The sequence below is a fragment of the Rhinatrema bivittatum genome, chromosome 6, assembly GCF_901001135.1.
Source record: "Rhinatrema bivittatum chromosome 6, aRhiBiv1.1, whole genome shotgun sequence".
NCBI classification, from domain to species: Eukaryota; Metazoa; Chordata; class Amphibia; order Gymnophiona; family Rhinatrematidae; genus Rhinatrema; species Rhinatrema bivittatum.
Window position 1 is genome coordinate 111,949,344 of NC_042620.1, and position 24,221 is coordinate 111,973,564.

The following is a 24,221-nucleotide window of genomic DNA, read 5'->3' on the forward strand; positions in this document are numbered from 1 at the left end:
AGAGAAAGTTTGAACCCAGCTTCAATGGTGGCTACAAGAAAACCATCTGAGCAAGGGAGTAAGGCTATCCCCATTGACCTGGATCCTTCTCACCATGGATGTGAGCCTATGAGGGTGGGGAGCCCACTGCCAGGAACTGACCGCCCAGGGGCAATGGGACAAGGAAGAGTCGGGATGGAACATCAACCGACTGGAAGCACGGGCAGTCAGGCTAGCCTGCCTACGGTTCAGACAGACTCCGGGGCGAATCGGTCAGAGTCATGTCAGACAACGCAACAACAGTTGCCTACATCAACCGCCAGGGAGGAACCAGGAGCCTACAGGTGTCCCTGGAAATGTACCCCCTAATGGCATGGGCAGAATCAAACCTACAAGAGATCTCAGCCGCCCACATCGCGGGAAAGGACAACGTCACTACGGATTACTTCAGCAGAGAGAGTCTAGACCTAGGGGAATGGAGGCTGTCAACCACAGCCTTCCAGTTAATAGTAAACCGCTGGGGAACACCAGCCATGGACCACCTGGCAATCCGATCCAATACCCAAGTTCTCAACTTCTTCAGTTGCAGATGGGAACCACAATCCCAAGGGATCGATACCCTCGTCCAGGCCTGGCCACAGGAAATCCTGCTATACGCCTTCCCTCCGTGGCCGCTACTGGGTGGGATTATCCGCAAGATAGAACACCACAAGGGAACAGTTCTTCTAGTGGCCCCGGACTGGCCAAGAAGGCCATGGTATGCAGACATGCAAAGACTTCTGGCAGGGAACTCTCTGTGTCTACCCCCCACACATGGACCTGCTCCAGCAAGGACCAATCCTCCATGAAGACCCAACTCTATTCTCTCTTACGGTCTGGCCATTGAGAGGACTCGCCTGAAGAAGAGCGGATACTCAGGGGCAGTGATTGACACCTTACTCCGAGCACGCAAGTTTTCCACGTCTCTAACTTACATACGAATATGGAGAATATTCAAAGCCTGGTGTGAGGACCGCAACATCCTTCCACGGACAGCCAAAATCCCCATGATCCTGGAATTTCTGCAGCACGGCTTGAAGGGTTTGTCTCTCAACTCCATCAAGATTCAGGAGGCCGCACTGGCCTGCTTCAGAGCCAAAGTGGACGGCATCAGTCTATCATCCCATCCAGACATTTCCCATTTCCTGAGAGAGGTCAAGCAAATTCAACCACCATTAAAGAGGCCAGTGCCCTTATGGAATCTCAATCTAGTACTAGACTTCCTGGCAGGAGCTTCCTTCAAACCCACACATGGTCTCTCACTTCGGCTCCTGACCTTGAAGACTGCATTCCTAGTGGCAATATGTTCAGCCCGTCACATCTCCGGACTTCAAGTACTATCCTGTCAGGAACCATACCTTAGATTCACACCAGGATCCATACAGCTCTGTACTGTCCCCTCCTTTCCCAAGGTGGCTTCTCATTTCCATCTAAACCAAGCCATCTCGCTGCCATCTCCAGACGAGCATAAGAGCTCGGAAGACTCGCGCCTTCTTCGCCATCTGAACGTTGGCAGACTCCTAGTCCGATACCTGGAAAGATCGGAATCTGTACGAAAGACAGACCACCTATTCGTACTTCACAGCAGGAAGAAACAAGGGGAAGCGGCCTCGTGGGCAACCATAGCCCGCTGAATCAAAGAAGTAATCAAGTCGGCCTATGTAGAGGCAGGAAAGCCTCCACCTCTACAAGTCACGGCCCATTCCACAATGGCCCAGGCAGTATCCTGGGCAGAAACCCAGAGATCTGTCGGATGGCAACGTGGTCCTCCATTCACACCTTTTCGAGCTTCTACTGCCTGGATGTTCAGGCCCGGGAGGACACAGCATTTGCAAGGGCAGTACTAAGTGGGCCACGGGCAGCCTCCCGCTCGGTTCTGGAGTAGCTTTTGTACATCCCATTGGTCCTGAGTCCATCTGCTACACGCTAGGAAATGGAGAAAATACTTACCTGATAATTTTGTTTTCCTTAGTGTAGACAGATGGACTCAGCATCCCGCCCACGACTGCCCCAAAACTGGATACCTCGGACAATCCCCAAGAACAAGACAAGCATGGGTAAGCCAGATTTTACCCCTAGTTTAAAACATTGGCGTTATTCGGTTGAGTGCACTGGCGGTCTCCAGTTGGAAATAAGATCAAGTTAGCCAAATTAATCAAGTTATTAAAACACACATATATCCACAATTGCTTTTCAAGGAGAATACTGAAGAGCAGAGCTTCCTGCACAGGTATATGTAGGCTGATGTCAGATTGAAATCTGACTCAGTCTCCATCTGCTATCAGGAGTACACTATACCCATTGGTCCTGAGTCCGCCTGTCTACACTAAGGAAAATGAAATTATCAGGTAAGTAATTTCTCCATTTATTAAATGGGTGTTGTAATCTGAGGGCATAAATCATGCTTTACGTCCAGAAAATATATTTATGCTAAGCATGTCTTCACACATTTTCAGGTTAGTTTGCTTTTTTAAACTCATGATGCATTAACATAGTATTAGCTTACTGAATTGAGAGTTAAATTATTTTTTACATGTGCATTAAGTAACTGTGCACTGAACTTCAGCGCACAATTTTAATATGTATGAGGTATATTTGCATGCATTGCCTCTACTCTGGATATCTTGAAAACCAGATCTGACCAGAGATGCCTACCCATACAGTTAAGTATAGGATAAGCAGAGAGGTGAAGGGAAACACAGGATTAGGCAGATCCAACAACTGAATTTTCAGGATATCCACAATGAATATGCATGAGAGAAAGTTGCATGTTCCCTGTCCTTATGCAGATTTATCACATGCATATTCATTGTGGATATTTTGAAAACCCAGTTGGTTGGCTAAGTTTGGGAAGCCCTAGAGCAGACTGTCTAGTGCAAAGTTTCTCAAACTGGTCCTGGAGTATCCCCTCGCCAGTCTGGTTTTCAGGATATTCACCAAACTGGCTGGAAGAGCGTACTCCAGAACCGGATTGAGAAGCATTGGTCTGGTGCAAGTGTTCTGAGCCCAGTCCTTGTAACACACTTAGCCAGTCAGAATTTTAGGATATCCACAATGAATGTGCATGAGAGAGATTTGCATACAACAGAAGGACATTTATCTCATGCACATTCATTGTGGATATCCTGAAAACCTGATTGGCTAGATGTATCCTAATCACTGTATTCTAAACTTTTGCTCAAGGACATATAGAGGACGATTTTTCATTTAGTGGTTGCATCAAGGAGAAGTGAATGGCAGAGTTCTGTGGGATAGTTTGAAGGGATAAAGTGTGATGTGTTTACTGCATGAAGGATACAATAATGTAGGTAAGTACAGGAAATTTAGTGGGGCGATTTTTCTCATTCTCCAATCTAACCTAATTATCAAAATTTGAGGGGGAACAGATCACAACGCCTTAAGATAGCTATTAGATGTTGCTGTTGAGCAGTGTCTAGGTGACTCTTCTCATCCCCAAGGGTGTGAACGTTGCCATCCCAGTTTCTCATGAAAAAATGAGGCCAGCCAGATGACCCAGTGGTTGTGTGGACACTCCATTTCCTGTCTTTTCAGATTGTGACTTTACTCCTCTCATGTTTGTCCAGAAATGTGTGATGTGGTGTTTTCTTCTTAGTGGGCTATGGTACCACTAGTTTTCCATTTACAAATACTGGATGTCTTCCTCTTAATTTGTTTTTTCAGTACTACTTTCTGCCCAGTCATCAATGAGCATCCTTTGCCAAGGACACAGATCATCTGAACCTAGCACACATGCACCCTGGATCTGGGCAGTAGGTGTGGCCAATCTGTCGGCTCGATCCAGTAAGGCCGCGGTAAAAACAGTGCGGTAGTGTCAGGCGCACCCTTCCTCCCCGCAAGCACAGTTCTCTTCACTAACTCCCCGATACTCTCCTCTAATCGCATGCAAATGCATGCCGCGGCTTTAAAGCGGTAGGGAAGGGTTATGGCCGCGTAACCCATTTTACTGTATAGACGCTTAATACAGCGCCTATACAGTAACCTGGGTGCGCTGGTACCTGTCATTTGAAATGACAGGCACCAGGAAGTGTAAAAATCAAAATTTGTAAATACCTGTCGGAGGGCCGCGTGGGTCCAGGCGGCCGGCGGGATCCGGGGGTTGCGTGTTAAATCTAGGCCGCGGGCGGGTGGGCGCGGCGGCAGCGGCGGCGGGGGGACACGCGTTAGTTCGAGACGGCCGGCGGGCGGCGGGTGGTCGCGTGTTAAATCTAGGCCGGGTCCGCACAGGCGCACATTCATTCATTCACTGCCGGTGGGGGCTGCCGGAGAGGCAACCCCCACCGGCAGTGAATGAATTCATTCATCCAGGCAGAGGAGCCGGCTGCTTTCGCCACCGGCTCCTCCACCTGGATGAATGAATGCGCGCCTGTGCGACCCCTGCGTTTCGGCGCTCAAGGCGTGACGTCACGGCATGTGACTGCCTTGAGCGCCGAAACGCAGGGGTCGCACAGGCGCGCATTCATTCATCCAGGCGGAGGAGCCGGCGCCGCCGGCTCCTCCGCCTGGATGAATGCGCGTCTGTGCGACCCGGCCTAGATTTAACACGCGACCACCCGCCGCCCGCCGGCCGTCTCGAACTAACGCGTGTCCCGCCGCCGCTGCCGCCTGGAACAGGCGCCCACCCGCCCGCGGCCTAGATTTAACACGCGACCACCGGCCCCCCGGATCCCGCCGGCAGCCTGGACCGACGCGGCCCTCAGACAGCTATTTAAAATTTTTTTTTTCTTCTGACAGGTTTTATGTGTCCCACATCATTACATTTTCTCGATCATCTCTGTATCGCTTTTTTTTTAATTGTGTTTTATTGTTTTTGAGTGTCTTAAGCGGTGTCGATGGATTTGTTACTAGACTCACAGTCCTAACTCCTACTAGGGGGAGGCGGTAAACTAACACGTTACGGCCGCGGCAAAACAGTGCGTTACTAATGAGAACTTGAGCGCGCGTTACGGTATCGGAGGGGAATAGCTAATTCCTTCATTATACAGCTAATTCGTTCATTTACATGCCGGGTGCGGGATTGGTTACGCGTCTGTTTTAAGAAGCGCTACGGACGCGCGAAACTGGAAACTGTATCGCTGATTTGCCTTACGCGTCCGAATTGTGCGCAGGGAGCTCGTTACAGACGAGAAAACTTCAACTGAATGTTACTGTATCGAGCTTAGCTGAGATTCCCTCCCCTCTATGCTGTAAACACTTCTTTTGTAAGAAGATGCACTGTCTAGCCACTTCTCTGGAAATTTCAGGACTGTAAGAAAAAAAGCTAGCAATCCAATTTGTTCCCTTGGTGGACATTTAATTTACATCCTGCAATCCCCTGATTAAAAATGCTGATGTATTTATCAGTTTCCCTGTGGCTCTTTTAAATCCCAGAGGAAGTAGCAGATCAGGACAGAAGTAAATACATTTATATTCTGTTGGTAAACTGCATAGTTGAATCCTACAGATTACTGTAAATCCACCACTATTGGAGGTTCTTTAACCTTTGAACAGCCTGGAGTGGTATAAGCATAGAATATGCATTTGCAATGTAAATAGGGCTTCCATTCTCGAACATTTACAAATTGTAAATTTATCTTGCAGATAATTAAGGGTTCTTCAAGAGTACAAAAAAATCTGTGTTTTTTGTTGGGGACCTTTCTTTCCGGTTGAATTAAATACATACATTTGTGCAGCTGAGGAGTCCGTGCAGAACTGGCCCAGCAAGAAATCCATGGCACAGAAGAGATGCAGTGACAGTACAGTTGGTGGTGCTTTTTTTTGGTGTTTATTAGATAACATTTTATTTGCATCTGGGATTTTTTTTATCAGTGTTTCAGTTAAAATGGAGAATCAGAAGCTGAGTGTGAAGTACCAACTGGTTAAAAGCCTGCAGTTGGGCACAAGCACAGGTCACGGCTGCCAGCCTTGAATAGGTCTCCAAGTTGCCTTCCTGTTCTGCTTTCATGCTGCTAGCGTTTGCCTCTTGGCACATTCGTGCACACCAGCGCCACCTGGAGGTTCTGTGAGCACTTAAGACCAGCAGCCTGTCATTTTTTGTTCTAGTGCTGTCATGAAGAATCAAAATTTCCCCTTTTTTGAAACCCTTCTTTCAGCAGACACAGACTAAAATGATGTAGTGTACCTCCAGTTAGTGTAAAGAGAACTTAGCAAAACCAGTCGGAGGTGCTTTGAGTTGACTCGGCCTATTCGGATTCAGGAAACACAATTAGCACAACACTTTGCCCACGTATTGCCAAAGTAATCCATACTGGGAGGCAGTTTTCAAAACTGTCCACATTGCAACAACATCTATGGGATGTGGACTTTGCACCAAGTATCAGAGAGCATGCATACACTTTCCCTTTGAAATATGAAGCAGGTACAAAGTACTAAGGATGAGCACTGAAATTTTGTCTTTTTTTTTTTTGTTTCCTTTATGGTTTATTTAGTTTGTCTGAAAAGAAATAAAATGAAAAAAAGGACAAAACAAAAATTGGTGTTGGGTTCAGGCTCCCTACCCCACCAATCGAATACACAAAACACTTTTAAAATTAAAAAAAAAAAAAAAAATCTCCCACCAAACCTTACTCCATAGTCAAGGTGCACATGAGGCAGGTGCAATCCCCAGTCACTCCTGCGCAGCTAGTGCTTTGCTTCAGAATGAGGCTGGCCAACTTGTACCATCCCTACAAAGTACCCGTGGACGTTTCGCATCTGCTTTTTTGTGCAGTTATATTTTACAAGGAAACTACCGCATCTAGACTTGAAAATACAATCTCTGTATTTTCTAAGTCCACCCAAAAAAATACCCCCAAAGACGCCTCCTCAATATATGGTTGAAAGTTACTTTTTCGCTGTGTTAAGAGAGCAGCTTTTAGAAAGCCAGTTTACACACATACATACACACACACACACACAAATGGTTTAGAAAGTTGTCCTGGAAAGGGGTTAAAATTAGAACATAAGATAAGAACATAAAAAAATTGCCATACTGGGTCAGATCCAAGGGTCCATCAAGCCCAGCATCCAGTTTCCAAGAGTGGCCAATCCAGGCCATAAGAACCTGGCAAGTATGCAAACACTAAGTAGCTCCCATGCTAGGGAATAGCAGTGGCTATTCCCTAAGTCAATTTGATTAATAGCAGTGAATAGACTTCTCCTCCAAGAACTTATCCAAACCTTTTTTAAACCCAGCTACATTAACTGCACTAACCACATCCTCTGGCAGCAAATTCCAGAGTTTAATTGTGCAATGAGTGAAAAATAATTTTCTCTAGTTGTAAATGTGCTACTTGCTAACTTCATGGAGTGTCCCCTAGTCTTTCTATTATCTGAAAGAGTAAATAACTGATTCACATTTACCCATTCTGGACCTCTCGTGATTTGTGTTCAGTTCTGGAGACCATATCTCAAAGGGGGACAGAGACAGGATGAAGGCGGTCCAGAGAAGGGCGGTCAAAATGGTGGTTGGTCTCCATCGAATGACTTATGAGGAGAGGTTGAAGAACCTGAATATTTATGCCCTAGACGAGAGGTCTGGCACCGGAACAGAGGGCAGGCCCTCGGAGCGAGTACCTGGTTCCAGTGAAGCAGTACTGTGGAATAGATGGTAGTTGTACCCTCAGATGAAAACTGTTAGTGAAGTCTTCCAAGTAGAAGGGTTTGAAGATGCAGGCAGCGACTCAAGGAACATGGGCCCTTGAGGAGCGAGTACCGGTCTCCTGATAGCACCTGAAAGAAGCAGAAGAGGCCCCCGAAGAGCGGGTACCCCGTTAGCAACCCCGAAGGGTGTAAGAGTTCCAGATAGCGCTGGAGTGGCAGAGCAGCTTCGGTACGGAGAGCGAATCCCATCTGTAGAGTTAGTTGCTAACTCTGAGCTAGCAAATACTGTGGGCTTAAATATCCGGGCAGCGTGACGTCATATCAGGGGGATGCCCCTGAGGTTCGCGCCAACATGGAAATAAAGATGAGGGTGGTGTGCACGTGCCCTAAGGTACATTGGAGGAGCATGGCGGGAGGCAGCACCAAAGCCGGACCGGGGACGCCGGAGAGGACGGAAAACAGACGCTGCAGCAGCCAGTAGTCCGAGGTGAGCGGGAGGAGCCGCAAGTAGTGAGAGGTAGGCGGGGGGCAAAGCCGTCAAGTCCAGTCGAAACACCAACTGACTCCCTCACAGGTTTCTTGCTTCGGATATATTTTAAAAAGTTTTTTTTAATGAGTTTATGCCTCTATGGCCAACTTCATTTCAAATTATCTTAGATTGCCTTATCAATGTTTTACACTTAACTTGACAATGCTTATGCTTTTACCTATTTTCTTCAGATGGATCCTTCTTCCAGTTCTTGAGGGATGATTTTTTGGCTAAAATAGCCTATTTCACCTTACCTTTTAACCATGGCAGTAATCATTTTGCTTTCCTTCCTCCTTTCTTAATGCATGGAATACACCTGGACTGCGCTTCTAAGATTGCATTTTTAAAAATGTCCATGCCTGTTGTACACTTTTAACCTTTGCAGCTGCACCTTTCAGTTTTTTCTAACTATTTTCCTCATTTTATCAAAGTTTCCCTTTTGAAAATTTAATGTTAGAGCTGTAGATTTACATATTGTACCCCTTCCAGTTTAAATTAAAGTATTCATTGTACGTTATTCCCAAGTTACTTGATCCAAGTTTATCTACCTGTTCGATGTAATCGCATTCTTTCATACGTGTGTTTTAATGTTATAATGTAAACCGAAATGATATGTAACATTGCTACATGAATTTCGGTATATAAAAATGTTAGATAAATAAATAAATACATTTGATTATGTTATGATCACTATTGCCAAGTGGCCCCATCATATTACCTCTCTCACCAAATCCTGCGTTCCACTAAGAATTAAATCTAAAATAGTCCCCTCTCTCGTTGGATCCTGAACCAATTGCTCCATTGTTTATTGATGGATGGAATTGTTTATTCCATCCAGGAACTTTGTCTCTAGCATGTCCTGATGTTACATTTACCCAGTCAATATTGGGGTAATTGAAATCTCCCATATTACTGCACTGCTAAATTGGTTAGATTCCCTGATTTTCTCTTAGCATTTCATCATCTGACTGATCATTTTGGTCAGGTAGATGGTAGTATACTCCTATTACTATACTCTTACCCAACACACATGGGATTTCTACCCTTATAGATTCTACTGAGCATTTAGTCTCTTGTATAATCTTTATCCTGTTGGACTCTATATCTTCCCAGACATAAAGTGCCACCACCAAGTTGATCCTCCCTATCCTTGTGGTATAATTTATACCCTGATATAGCACTGTCCCATTGGTTATCCTTCTTCCACCAGACCTCTAAGATGCCAATTATATCAATCTCATCATTCTGTACCCTCTAACTCTCCCATCTTACTTCTTAGACTTCTGGCATTGGCATACAGACATTTCAAAGTGCGTTTTTTGTTTGTATCAACAACCTGCTTTTCAGTTGATAGGGATAATTTGGAATTCTTTAGCTCAGGTGATTCTTTACTTATAGGCACATGGACTACTTTTGCTTTTATTGGAACCTCTCTGTTGGGATGCCCTAACTCTCCTGTTTCATTAGTATTCTTCAAAGATACATCCCTCCGAACTATGCATTGCTGAATGACTGTCGGCTTTCCTCCTTGCTCTAGTTTAAGAGCCATAATAGTGATGATAAAAGTGAAATAAAATGACAAGAGTATATAAAGGACAATATCAGGAGTGTACCTGGAGGATGGGGTTGCACCTTTTTGTTTTGTGCAGAGGTGAAAATTTGCTGAATTCAAAAAGATGTTTCTTCATAACTCCTGGGTCACATTCCAGCTGACTTTCAGTAACCCTGCTCTCTGCCATGATATGCTGGTACCGTTCTGGGAGAATGGGACATCCATGCCTCCAGGTGGAGAATGTTTTGTTATTAAAATGTCTCACACAAGTGTCTGGAGCTTGCTTTGTTTTTAAAGAAGCACATGTCCACAGTTTGTCTGGTGACTTTTTGCACTTTTCAGTTTGGAGACTCTTCATGTGAAGTTTAAGAAGCTTTTATAGCAAATTGTTTTTTACATTTCCTGGGAGTGGGACAGAGATGAAAAAAAAAGTGCTCCCTGAGCTTGCTTCCGATTTAAATTGTACCAGCTCAAACTACTGGGGTTTGAGGGAGGGGGCATCTGAAAACATCTACCAGAATTAGCCACTGTCTGTGTACTGTGTTCAAACAGAATCACCATGAGACTTATCACTACCCCAATTACCTCGAAAAATCTTTAAATGGTTTTGTACAGCAACAAAACTTGCAGATACATCATTGGCTGCAGAAGGGACAGCACATAGTCAGAGGGCAGAGGTGATGGGGATATTTACAAAATGATCTCACTGGAACTCTTTACCTGTAAAGCCCTACCATGGAACAAACAGGAAGACCTTGTGTAATCTTTGACTAAATGGACAAGATTACCATATGAAAAACAGTCATTGAATGCTCTCAAACAAATGTCTTCCTGCAGTGCAACATTTCTCAGGCACTGCTGGTAAAGTGTTCTTGTGGATTTTGTAACAGCTTTTTTTGTAAAAATAAATCTCATGCTTTAACCTGATTCTTTATGTAGGCAGCAAGAAACAGAGTAATTTCCAATTTTCCCTGCTAAAGTAATTTGCTACTGTGCTTAGTTTCATTAGAATGCTGCACATTCCAATCCAAGTTTTTTACAATAAAATTTACAAAAGGATCCTGAATCGATGCTGGCTTTACATGAAATTAATGAGTCAAGGTGCACAAGGCAATCGAACATTTTTAAACAAAGTACTGCCAGGCCCTGTTAAGGGTGGGCAGAGATTTTCTGTAAAGTTAGTCGCCTTTGTTTTCAGCTTCCAGACCTGTCTTATGACTCTCATGAAGTATTTCACTTCCTTACCTCCCTCCCCACCCCCAACCTTGGTCCACTCTCTAAAGCTTGTGCCGCATCCTTCTCTGGGATTGTAGGCTCTTTGAGGCAGGGAATCTGCCGTGCCCCCCTCCATTCATCTCTACTTGATGTTATAATTCCTACCTTGATATGTAAAACAATTTATAAATGTTTTCCATATTTTCTGCTGCATTCTTATTGATGCTGATATACAGTGTGTTGCTATGTAAAAATTACATTTTCAGCTTTGTATATAATTTTTTTTCTCTCTTGACAGGTTGTTGGTTGGTGCCCCACGAGCAAAAGCCCTTCCATTGCAGAAAGCCAATTTTACTGGAGGGCTCTATTTCTGTGATATTACAACACAACAGTCATGCCCGCGTATCATATTTGATAATAATGGTAAGCATGTTCAACCACTTGATCCTGCAAACATGAATTGTGGTACAGTTGTAATTGTGATGAATGGCGTGAAAATGAGCCCTTGGTGCTGTGGCATAGTTGACACAGCCTCGTAGACGAACCTACAAGGCTGACGCCAATAGTGGGCGAAGGCACCCTGAAGCAGGACAGACCGGAGTTTTGCCTATACAAGCTGCCTCCCCCCCCCCCCCCCCCCCCCCCCACCACCACAGGTTGAGCCTTTTGAGTTCTGGTGGCCGGCAGGGCTTAGGTGGATCTCTAGGGCGATGGAGAAAGAACAAGAGTTCGAGGACACGCCAGGGTCAGGACAGGCAGCAGGCTGGAGGTACTGGGGGCAGGCCAGGAGTCGAGGTGGGCGGCAAGCAAGCGCAATCAGGTATAAGGCAAGAGTCAGGTCCAGGCTGCAGGCAAATGTGGTCTGGTCCAGAGCCAAAGTCAGTACCAGGAGAACAGGCCAAGGGAGGACAAGGACCAACCGAAAAACACTGGATGACACTAGCAGGCTGTATGAGGCAGGGCTGGATAAGATGAGCAAGGAAAGACTGGATGAGAGAATGCAGGAACGCAGAAGCAACGCGCTGTGCAAAAGGCAGGAGACCTGTTGCTGAGGTGGCATTAGGCAGTCTGGGCCTGTTGATGTCATCACTAGGCACCGTAGGGCTTTTCCCGCCACTGGCCCTTTAACTACAGAAGTGTTGCGAGTGCCTATAGAGAATCCAAGGGAGGTACAGGATGATGGCAGCATGCAGGTAGCGTCAGAGCCGTGTCGAACACTGGGGCTCACTGGATCACGGCAGCATTCCTTCCGCATCGGAAGAGTGCAGAAGGCAATGGGGTGAGTCAGAGAGCAGCTGGTCATGGGCCTAACCCACAGCCAGCCAAACATAACAGTAATTACAAACCTGAGTGTCTCAACTTGGCCCAAGGTGTCAATACTGCTGAGTAAGCATTTCAGGTTAGATGTCTGATACTAGGCATGATCTCAAATCTCAAGTTGCTGCTGCTGCTACTACCTCTCTATTCCATTCTCATCACGTGACCTAGACTTTTTTTTTTTTTTTTTTTTTTTTTTTACTTCATCTTTGCAATGTCTTAAACTGAAAAAGCTAAGCACCTTTTGTTATGGTTACACCTTCTGTTGAAAAGCTCCTTCCCTGAGGCCACAATTTAGCAGGTTGCTGTATTTGCAGCTTTTGATGTGTTCCAAGTGCTTTCGGCACTGGCTGAGCATGTTTTTTTTCTAGTGCTGAGAGAAGTTAAGAACCAAAAACTTTCAAAAACATAATTTCTCTTTCCTTATATTTGAAATTAATATAAAAAGATGTTTATGAATTATTTTTATAATCCAGCAAGATATTTTTGGTTGCCCCTTTAATAGGATCCAAAATTATCATAGCTGATCTGTTACTCATTTTTGTTAATAAGTAGAAGTAACTGCTATGAGAATGTGTGCGTGTTTTTGGGGGGATTTTTTATTAAAGAATTTGCATTAAATATATCTTAGGATAAAGTAGGTAGATGGTGCCATCTAAAGTCAGATTCTGGTAACTGCATGTAAAATTTTGTTTCTATATGATATTTTGTCTTGTTTAGAATGATTACATTTTATCAAGTGTTTGGGGGAAAACCAGTTTTTTAACCTTTTGTATTGTATTTTCTTTCTGAGGCATTCACATAACATGCTTTTTTCATCCCTGGGCTTGAGCCAAATAAAACTGCATTACCATCTTTGACTTTACAGTGCTTGCTGGATCCTTCACATTGATTACTAGTCAGCACACACTTTACGGTAGACTTTACGGTAGACTTCTTCTTATTGCCATCTCCACCTCTGACCAATGCTTTAAGTCACATAGACAAGGGACAGAGAAGTACACAAAGAAAAGACAAAAAGGGGGAAAAACAAACAATCCTCCTTCCCCTCAACTTTCACTTTTTTTTTTTTCATCAGCACATGATAGACCTCTGATCTCCTCTCAGCTCCAGGAGAAGCAGGATGAGCTGCCCAGGGATTTTTCTCTTCTCAGTGAGCCTGAGGAAATTTGAACCCAATATAAATCACAACTCAAGGCTGGCTAGGAAAACTAAACCAAGCCAGAACACAATCTGCCGACCCCTAGGAGGTTTAAAGAAGAACAATTGTGTGCAACCAGCAAAACAAAAGTGGACCAAGCCATAGGGCCAGATTGGACGCACCACAAGATAATAAGGAAGCTCAGAAGTTCTGTCACATCTGCTGAGCGACCTGCTCAGTAGATCTTTAGAGATGAACATAAGAAATTGCCTTGCTGGGTCAGACCAAGGGTCCATCAAGCCCAGAATCCTGTTTCCAACAGAGGCCAAACCAGGCCACAAGAACCTGGCAGTTACCCAAACACTAAGAAGATCCCATGCTACTGAAGCAATTGATAGCAGTGGCTATTTCCTAAGTAAACTTGATTAATAGCAGTTAATGGACTTCTCCTCCAAGAACTTATCCAAACCTTTTTTGAACCCATTTACACTAACTACACTAACTACATCCTCTGGCAACAAATTTTAGAGCTTAATTGTGTGTTGAGTGAACGAGTTTTCTCCAATTAGTCTTAAATGTGCTACTTGCTAACTTCATGGAATGCCCCTGGTCCTTATTACCCAAAAGTGTAAATAACAGATTCACATCTACTCGTTCAAGACCTCTCATGATCTTAAAGACCTCTATCATATCCCCCCTCAGCTGTATCTTCTCCAAGCTGAACAGCCCTAACCTCTTCAGCCTTTCCTCATAAGGGAGTTGGTCCATTCTCTTTATCATTTTGGTTACCCTTCTCTGTATCTTCTCCATCACAACTATATCATTTTTGAGATGCAGTGACCAGAATTGTACACAGTATTCGAGATGTAGTCTCACCATGGAGCGATACAGAGGCATTATGACATTTTCTGTTATATTAACTATTCCCTCCCTAATAATTCCTAACATTCTGTTTTTTGCTTTTTTGACTGCTGCAGCACCCTGAGCCAATGATTTCAAAGTATTATCCACTATGATGCTTAGATCTTTGTCCTGGGTGGTAGCTCCTAATATGGAACCTAACATGGTGAAACTACAGCAAGGGTTATTTTTCCCTATATGCAACAACTTGCACTTGTCCACATTAAATTTCATCTGCCATTTTGGATGCCCAATCTTCCAGTCTTGCAAGGTCCTTCTGTAATGTATCACAATCCGCTTGTGATTTAACTACTCTGAATAATTTTGTATCATTCGCAAATTTGATAACCTCGCTCACTGTATTCCTTTCCAGATCATTTATAAATATATTGAAAAGCACCGGTCCAAGTACAGATCCCTAAGGCACTCCACTGTTTACCCTTTTCCACTGAGAAAATTGACCAGTTAATAATCCTACTCTGTTTCCTGTCTTTTAACCAGTTTGTAATCCACAAAAGGACATCTCCTATCCCATGACTTTTTAGTTTTCTTAGAAGCCTCTCATGAGGGAATTTGTCAAACTCCTTCTGAAAATCCAAATACACTACATCTACCAGTTCACCTTTATCCACATGTGTATTAACCCCTTCAAAAAAAGGAAGCAGATTTGTTAGGCAAGACTTCCCTTGGGTAAATCCATGTTGACTGTGTTCCATTAAACCATGTCTTTCTATATGCTCTATGATTTTGATCTTTAGAATAGTTTCCACTATTTTTCCCGGCACTGAAGTTAATCTGGCCTACTATATCTTCCAGGTTCACAGTGATTTGGTTCAGTTCGTCTGACTCATCACCCTTAAACTATTTCCAGAACTGGCATCTCCCCAACATCCTCATTAGTAAACACAGAAGCAAAGAATTCATTTAGTCTTTCTGCAATGGCCTTATCTTCCCTAAGAGCCCCTTTAACCCTTCGGTCATCTAATGGTCCAACCGACTCCCTCAGAGGTTTCTTGCTTCAAATATATTTAAAGTTTTTATTATGAGTTTTTGCCTCTATGGCCAACTTCATTTCAAATATAACTTGAGAATGCTTATGCTTTATCCTATTTTCTTCAGATGGATCCTTCTTCCAATTTTTGAAGGATGTGTTTTTGGCTAAAATAGCCTCTTTCACCTCACCTTTTAATTATGCCAGTAATCGTTTTGCCTTCATTCCACGTTTCTTAATGCGTGGAATACATCTGGACTGGGCGTGGTTCCATGGGATTGGAGAAGAGCAGATGTGGTCCCTCTTCATAAAAGTGGTAAACAGGAGGAGAAAGGAAACTGCAGGCTGATTAGCTTTACCTAACTGGTGGAAAACTGATGGACTACACTGAAGGAAAGAATAGTGAACTATCTACAATCCACCGGCTTGCAGGATCCAAAGCAGATTCAGATCATGTCAAATGAATCTGATCAATTTGTTTAATTGGATGACGACATCAAGGGCATGCACTGAATGTGGCTTATCTGGATTTCAGCAAATGTTTGACACTGTCCTGCGTAGAAGTCTCATAAATGAGCTGATCAGCTTGGGGGAGGGAGGTTCCCAAAGTGGTGAACTGGATTAGAAACTAGTTGAGTGACAGAGTAGCAGTAAATGGAAATGACTTTGAGGGGAGAAAGGGGATTAGTGGAGTGCCTGAGGGATTGGTCTTGGAGCTAGTTCTGTTCAATAAATTATTGTGAGGGTCAGAGGAGAAAGCTTGTCTTTTTTGTGGAGGATACAAAGATCTGCAACAGAGTGGACACCCCTGAGGGTGTAGACAGAATGAAAAGTGATCTAAGAATGCTTAAATAGTGATCAAATGCTTGTCAATTTAAGATTCAGTGACAAAGTGCTGTCATGCACATGGGGTGCAGAAATCTGCATGAGAGGTATGCAATAAGTGACAAAAAGCTGATGTGCATTGGCCAAAAGAGAGACCTTGGGGTGATAGCGTCTGATCTCCAAATAGCACAAAAGGTGTGATAAGGCGGTGGCCAGAGCCAAAGGGAAGCTGGGGTGCTTAGAGGCATAACCTTGGAACAGTGTGTTCACTTCTAGAGACCAAACCTCAGAAAGGACATCGCAAGGCTAGAGCTGGTCCAGAGAGGCAACCAAAATGGTGTGTGGTCTGCTCCCAAAATCTTACAAGATGGGGCCGAATAACCTCATATATATAGCCTAGAAGTGAGGAGAGAAAGAGGGGGGTATGATACAGACATTTAACTACCTGAAAGTGAAACTTTTCAATGGAAAGGAAATTGTAAAACCACGGCTCCTAGTGGGAAGACTCAGAAACAATGTCAGGAAATATTATTTCACAAAGAGGGTGATGGAGATGCCAAACAGAGTGGAAACAGAAACAGTAAGGGGTAGATTTTCAAACCTGCGCATGGGCGTACATGTGCGTGTGCTACCCGGCGCCCGCATAGGTTATAAAATCGGGGGTCGGCACACTGCCTTCCCCCGCCGTTTCCCCCCTACCTTTTTTCTTTGTTTTTCTTTTATTTGCAAACTTACTTCAGCCCTGGGGCTGAAGTAAGTTGCACGCGTCGGCCAACTGCTGGCGCGTGATCCCCGGCACAGCAGCTGTGTGGAGGCCTCTGGCCTCGGCCACGCCCCCTCCCAGCCCCTTTTTGCAAATCCCGGGATTTATATGCATCCCGGGGCTTTACGCGCATCGCCAGGCCTTTTGAAAATAGGCCCGGCGTGCGTAACCCTTTGAAAATCCGTCCCTAAGTGAATTACAGAGATGGGAGGATCAGCATAGGAAATGGTAGGGAAGCACTAGGTAAGTGGCACGGAGTGGCAGTTCCGCCCATAGCCGTGGTTGTATGATAGGTTGGCGCTCCCAGGAATGCTTTGTAGTAACCAGCAGAGTGGCTGTTACAGCACTGGCCAGACTGGATCGTTTTGCTCCTTATCTGCCATTTACTATCATTCATAAGTGTTTGAAATTTTTGTTTCTGCTCCTCTACAGCTGATTTAAATTCGGAAAGCAAAGAAAACCAATGGATGGGCGTAAGTGTTCAAAGTCAAGGACCAGGAGGAAAGATTGTGGTAAGCTTTTTTTTTTTTTTATACTTACAGAAGGAAACTTTTTTTTTTTTTATAGCAGCTAATATGTAGGCATACGTCCGCTTTGAAAATGTGTCTTGCCCCAGTGTACGTACACACATGCGCAGAAAGACGTACCTGCTCCCTTGAAGGGGTAACTTTCTGCGTGCCTCTTTGCGCAGAAAGACGTACCTGCTCCCTTGAAGGGGTAACTTTCTGCGTGCCTCTTTATGCGCATTCTTGAAAAAAATTGAAAGTATGCATAGAAATGCTTTCCCAACACGGACTCTGCCCCCAGGAATGTCGCTTGCTAGTGTAGGTAAAAGTACATATGACATGGGGTTTCATGCATGCTTTTGCATGCACAACCTCCAATTGGTTTTCAAATCATCATGCATGTAAGTTTCAATGTAAATAGTTTCATGGGTGTTGATTGGTGTGTGGAGGGAGTTTTACATTATTTTGTACCACGCTCTGTCTTATTAGGCAAGCAGCATATTATCAAATTGTATGAAATAAAATGAATACTTAAAAGAGGGTTTTATATGGGCAAGTTGCTTTGAAAACCCCATAGAGCTGGGCTTATCAGCAAACAGTTTGGGCAGTGCCATCTTAACCTGTTGTGGAGCCCAAGGACCAAAATACTTTGAAGGCCCCACAGAGATCAAGGAATGGGGGAGGAGGATGTTTATCTTGAAGATGAAAGAATGGGGGTTGGGTAGAGGGGTTTCCAATGACCAAGAGGGAAGAGGAAGAAATCTGGAGCCTCCTACCAATAAGGTTGTATGGCCTGTGCCTTTAAAATAGTTCTGAGCTCCAACTACAGAAACATGACTCGTTTCAACAAGGAATTTGCAGTATAATGTTGGAAAATGTAAACAAAGCTTACCATTTCACTGTGCACGGCCAGTGTTCTGCAAAAGCCATATTCTTAGCCTATTTTTTCCATATAATAATCGCAATGTAAGGGGCAATGTGGTACCTAGGTATTTTCAGACACATCTGAATATTTTTTTAAATTGTATTTAACTTTAAATCTCCCAAAAAAAACATCCTCAGAAAACTAAACACTTAACAGAATTTTTTTCTTTATACAAAAATAAATTAAAATATCAGGAATGCAAGGGATGGAAAGAACATTTTTTTTTTTTTGTTTCCAAGAAACATGAGGATAGGTGGAGATTCTCCGAATATTGATATGCCACCAGAAGCTAAGCCTAATGCCTACACCTTTCTGTGCTGACAAAATATTTTAACCTCATGTGCTGCATTGAAACTATCTTTATTTAAGAAAATTAGGAATTGCAAAGAACAAAGTAGATCTGAAATATCAAGCTCATTTTATAAATCAGCCCCCATCCTTACCTGTGATATGTGTGGTGATATGACTTCTGTTTTTTCTCCATTTCTTCCATTGAGAATCATCTTTCATGACATCCAAAAATATCAGAGAACAGGAGTGTAGTGTGCCAGTGTCTGGCAGATTTGAAAATGCTGGACCGTGAGTTCACCGTCTTTAGAGATGAGCCTCAAAGATTCATATAGCCAGGTTTTCACCACATTTATCCAGTTTATGTAGCACAAATATTTGTGTGTGAGGGGGGGGGGTGGAAGTTAGAGGGACAGTCTTACTTAGGCTACTCCATTATAGGAAGGAATTAAACTTAATAATTTCAATTTTCATGGAATTCCTAGCATTGTTGGTGTAGTAGATTTTCTTTGCTTGGAGTGTCTAATGAACTTGCACAGCATTGCATCTTCCTGCTTTTTTGTTAAACATTGGTGCCAACATGTATTGCAAACAGGTTTCTAAAGCTAGACTACTATTGTCAGAATTTACTGGCCAACAGCGACAGTACTCTTCCCTAGTCTTAAAGGGTATATTATTGCATCACTTTCCACAAGTAGCCTAGTGGTTAGAGCAGCAGGCTGGGAAGCCAGCATTAAAAATCTCACTGCTGCTCTTTGTGACCTTGGACAAGTCACTTTACCCTCCATTGCCTAAGGTACAAACTTAGTACATTATTCACTAAGGGGCGGATTTTAAAAGGGTTACGCGCGTAACCCTTTTAAAAGCCTCCTGTGCGCGCCGAGCCTATTTTGCATAGGCTCGGCGACGCGCGCAAGCCCCGGGCCGAGCGTATGTCCCGGGGCTTGAAAAAGGGGGCGGGGCTGTCCGGGGGGTGGGGGCGGGGCCAGAGCCTCCAGGCACAGCGGCCATTTGCTGCTGTGCTCAGGATTGCAGGCCGGCCGGCGCCAGCGCACGTAACTTACACCTTCCCGGAGGCAGGCGCAACTTAGCAAACAAAAGTAAGAGGGGGGGTTTTAGATAGGGCTGGTGGGTGGGTTAGGGAGGGGAAGGTGGGGGGTGGTGGAAAAAGTTCCCTCCGAGGCCGCTCCAATATCGGAGCGGCCTCGGAGGGAACAGGGAAAACCATCGGGGCTCCCCTAGGGCTCGCCGTGCACAAGTGTGCACCCCCTTGCTCGCGCAGACCCTGGATTTTATAACATGCGCGCAGCTGCGCGCGCATGTTATAAAATTGGGCGTAATTTGTGCTCGCCGGGTTGCGCACACAAATCTACGCCCGCGCCTAAGTTTTAAAATCTGGCCCTAAGGGTTTTCCTCAGACACAAAATGGGAGAAAAGCCTTAATGAATCTGACCTGTTAAATTGTAAGCCCTCTGGAGATAGGGGAATACCTACAGTACTTGAATGTAATCTGCTCTGAAGTGTCAAAATGCAGAATATAAATAATGAAATCATGGAGCATGAATTTTAGGGGGTCATTTTCTAAGCCCATTGCACGCCATAAGGGACGTTTCGCGTGCGATAGCTTGCCGAGGGCGGAATTAGGGAGGGGAAGAGTCGGGCCGGCGAGGAGGCAGATGCGGCGATTTCTTCGCTGGCAGCGATAAGGTAAGTTACGTTATTGTCACCAGTAGCGTGCCCAATAGCACCACCTTTCACGGTGTCGATATTGGGTGCGAAAGCCGGCAGCAATAACACTGTGGTGGTGCAATTGCTACCGGCTTTCGCAGGCCCGCCCCCCCATCCCCAGTTACTGCCGGGATTCACCATTCTCTGCGAGAATGGTGAATCCAGGCCTTAGTTTGAGAAGATAGTTATTATGTATGTATTGTAATACAGTGAGCACACCTAATTACATATGGGAGTGGTTTCTCTTTACTAGGCAGATATCTGCAGCTTTGCCAGTAGAGATGTTTTTTTTTTATTAGATTGGTCATTAATCTTCTGTTAAATTTTTCCTGCCATAATAAAGCTAGATTTTGTTCAATTACAGACATGTGCACATCGATATGAGAAGAGGCTGAATGTTGACACCAAAGAGGAGTCTCGGGATATCTTTGGGAGGTGCTATATGCTAAGCCAAGATCTTACCATTAGTAATGATGAAATGGATGGTGGAGACTGGAGCTTCTGTGAAGGACGATTGAGGGGACACGAGAAGTTTGGCTCTTGCCAGCAGGGAGTAGCTGCTACATTTACTAGAGATTATCATTATGTGGTATTTGGGGCCCCAGGAGTTCATAATTGGAAAGGTAATTGTTGGGGGGGTTGCCATTTTTCCCCAATTTGTCACTTCTCACTATAAGTTATTGATCATAGATCTCAAAACTGTTATTTTTGGAAATCTTACAGTAGTCTGCTTATAATTTACACTTTTTGATTTCATGACCATGCCAACTTGATTCTGTAGGACAAATCTGGTTTTTGTATATTTTTGTTGAAATATGTTTATCTGAACAGCCAATAGATTCATTTCAGTGAAATAACACTGACTGAGATCACTTGGAATTAAAGGATGCTTTATGTTGAGTAGGGATGTGCATTCATTTGTAATGACTGCCAAAAATGCAACAAATGAGGCCATTTTTGTTTCATTCATAATATAATAAACTGAAAATCGCCTCCTACAAAAATACCCAAGAAGTTTTGGGTATTTTCATATTCGTAGCATTTAAAACAAAACAGATCTCCGGTGGCGTGGCTGGGCCTTGCAAAGCCAAAAAACTGCCTAAGGTCAGTACCGAAGCCTAACCCTGGGCTAGGCTCGGTGACAAGGTCTCTGCTGGGGCCTCAGGTTACTCCTGCCTAGATCCTAACACTTGAAAAATGTCTGCCTGGAGGATGACTTCCTTTCCACATCTTCCACCTGTGCAGCTGGTGTCATTTTGATGTTCAGCCATACACTTCTATGGATGTACATCAAATTGGTGCTGTCTGCACCAGAGGAAGGTGCTAAAATGACATCCTCCAGGTAGATGGCTTCATTTTTGAAGCACGGGACCCAGGATTCTCAGCAATAGCTTTCTATAAGTTATCAGGCTACAATGTTTGTCATGCTGAAGTGCTGCTTTAGAGCAGAGCTTTGATCTGCTTAGATTGGTAATCATGACTGTTATGGAAGACAACAGTAAAACAAGTCGGGAATCAAACTAAAAAGCTTCCATTTGTCTGATCCTTTTGTAACAATTTTTTAATATGCTTTCCAGTTTATGTAGATCGTTTGTTCTCCAGTGATATCATGCCTGCTACATGTTGTCTTGCTTCAGGATAAACCCTTTACCAGTCACTTCCAAATGATGTTTACACCAAAAATCCACACATTTGCTCTTTTTCATGTTGCTAGATTGCATAATATATAAAATCTTTAAAAACAGAAAGATGTTTTATAAAATCTTTAGCCTGAGTTTGCATTGTCACTATTGTCTCCTTCAGCCCAAATGATTATAATCTGAATGGATGCCAGCTCTCTTCCTTCATGTACAAGAAACTGTTGTGAGCGCTGAGCTCTTCCAGGCTGGAGCAATTTTGATTGGTTGGCAGTAGTGGTGAATTATATTTTACATTGACTTTCTCTGCAATAGAGTGAGGTGGAAGCCCTGAACTGTCAATCTATTCTGGTCTTCACCTTATGCTCATGACAGCACATTTTGCTATGTCTATAACTTGTTAAGGGTGAAATTAATGTGTTTTGACAATATAGCCTAGTTGCCAATGTGCTGGAAAGATACCAAATTACTCCTCCTCCAACTCTGTTTATCAGAGATGAAGGAAAAAGATGAAGATGGCCTAGTATGAATCCTAAGATTTTTCTTGTTCACTGTCTGTTTGACAAACCCTTTGCGAAAGCTAAATGTACTTAATAATTGTAAATAGATCTTTACATCTTGGTTGTAAAGTTAAGGGGAGGAGAATGCCAAAACATGTTGGGTGGGCCAAGCTCTTGCATTTCTAAAATGTTATACCCCCACCTCGCCTTCCAAACAAGCCACTCCCATCTTTTTATACTGATTCACTCAGCTTCATTCTATGAGTTGATTTGTGCCATGGTTTATAGCTGCCTAAACCTGGTTTCATCTTATCCATCATATTGCTGGTCTTGCCAACTGTTTGGTTCGCCTCCACCCCACCGCCATAGCCAATCAAGCTTTTTCTTGCCTCGTGAAAATTCATGCCTCATTGGTTGCCTCAAGTTTTGTTTTTTGTTTGTTTCTTTCCATCCCCCCCCCCTACCACCCATTTTTTTGTTTAATTTACCATTTTCATTCCTTCAGGGATGGTTCGTGTAGAGCACAAGAATGCAACTTGGGATGAGATTATTTCATTTGAAGATGATGGGCCTTATGAGGTTGGTGGTGAAAACCAGAATGATGGGAATCTAATTCCAGTGCCAGCGAACAGTTACTTAGGTAGGCCTGGGAAAAGATGGCGCCAGGGTGGGGAAGCCTGCAATCCTTTCAGACGTTCTGTTTCTGGTACAGTGGAACCTAACGCCAGGGGGAAAAGGCGTTGTTTCACGTCATTTTCTGCTCTGTAGTCCTGTTAGCGAGACTGTGCTTCATTTAATGTGGCTCATCATTGAAGAGGTGTGAAGAAACTGCAGACGGAATACATTTTATTTCACTGAATGAAGACAAAGTTGATACTGAGATAACTGGTACCTTTTTTTTTAAAATTAAAACAGAGTTCTAAATGATTTGGTTTCAATATAATTGAAGGAAATATTTTTTTTTTCCGGCACTTGAGTGTTTTTGGTTTGTATGCAAAGCAGTGCCTTGCACTGTTGCACCGAACTTTAATAGCAGGGAAGCTCACAAAAAAAAAAAAAAAATCAACATGCTTGGGTGTAAATTGCTGTGGGATGGAGCCAATATCCCTAAAGTCAGCCCAAAAATCTTATTTTGTATCAGAAGGAAAAATGCTGCAAGTCCAGTATCTCTCTAAAAATGTAATCCATTTATGGCAGAGTCGCTGATGAGCTACTAATAAATGGCTTTTCTGGGAATCGCAGGTACTGATTTTCTGTGTTCTGAAATGTAGCTGCTATGTATTTGACTGTCCACTAAGATACTGCTCATGTTGCTGCTTAATCTGCATATGCTTCTCTTCACTTTCCCTTCATTCTTATGCGTGTAGGTCTTCTGTTTTTGACCACTGTGTCCAATACTGATCCTGATCAGTTTGTGTACATAACAAAGCCTCCCAGTACAGGAGTGGAGAAATCTTTTGAAGTTGGAATGAATAGCTACTTAGGTTTGTGATTATATAAGGTGACCATGTTGTACCACGTTCATACCATATTGGTCTGGTCTATTTCAGTTACTGGGATAACAATGCACACGTGACAAACTGAACCCTTTGTAATCTTGGGCTCAAGATTAATTTTAAAATATATAAATATATACCTTATATTGTAGGTCTTGGATATACAATATAATCTAAAAGCGCCTTTTTATCATGGGAGCATATTTTATTTATTCACAAAATATTAATATTCTGCATTCTTTCCAAAATAATTGTTTGAGACGGATTACAACATCAATATTAAAAACAAAT

At 43.5% G+C, this 24,221-nt stretch overlaps 1 protein-coding gene across 2 annotated transcripts in view; it reads left to right on the forward strand.

The window, feature by feature from the left end:
- ITGA6 (integrin subunit alpha 6) overlaps nucleotides 1–24,221 on the forward strand; it is a 135,535-nt gene that overhangs the window by 42,426 nt on the left and 68,888 nt on the right. For both annotated transcript variants that reach the window (XM_029605795.1, XM_029605796.1), the window contains exons 2-5: nucleotides 11,212–11,336; nucleotides 17,283–17,362; nucleotides 20,662–20,920; nucleotides 22,940–23,074. In XM_029605795.1, coding sequence (XP_029461655.1) covers nucleotides 11,212–11,336; nucleotides 17,283–17,362; nucleotides 20,662–20,920; nucleotides 22,940–23,074 — 599 coding nt within the window. The remainder of the gene's footprint in view (nucleotides 1–11,211; nucleotides 11,337–17,282; nucleotides 17,363–20,661; nucleotides 20,921–22,939; nucleotides 23,075–24,221) is intronic.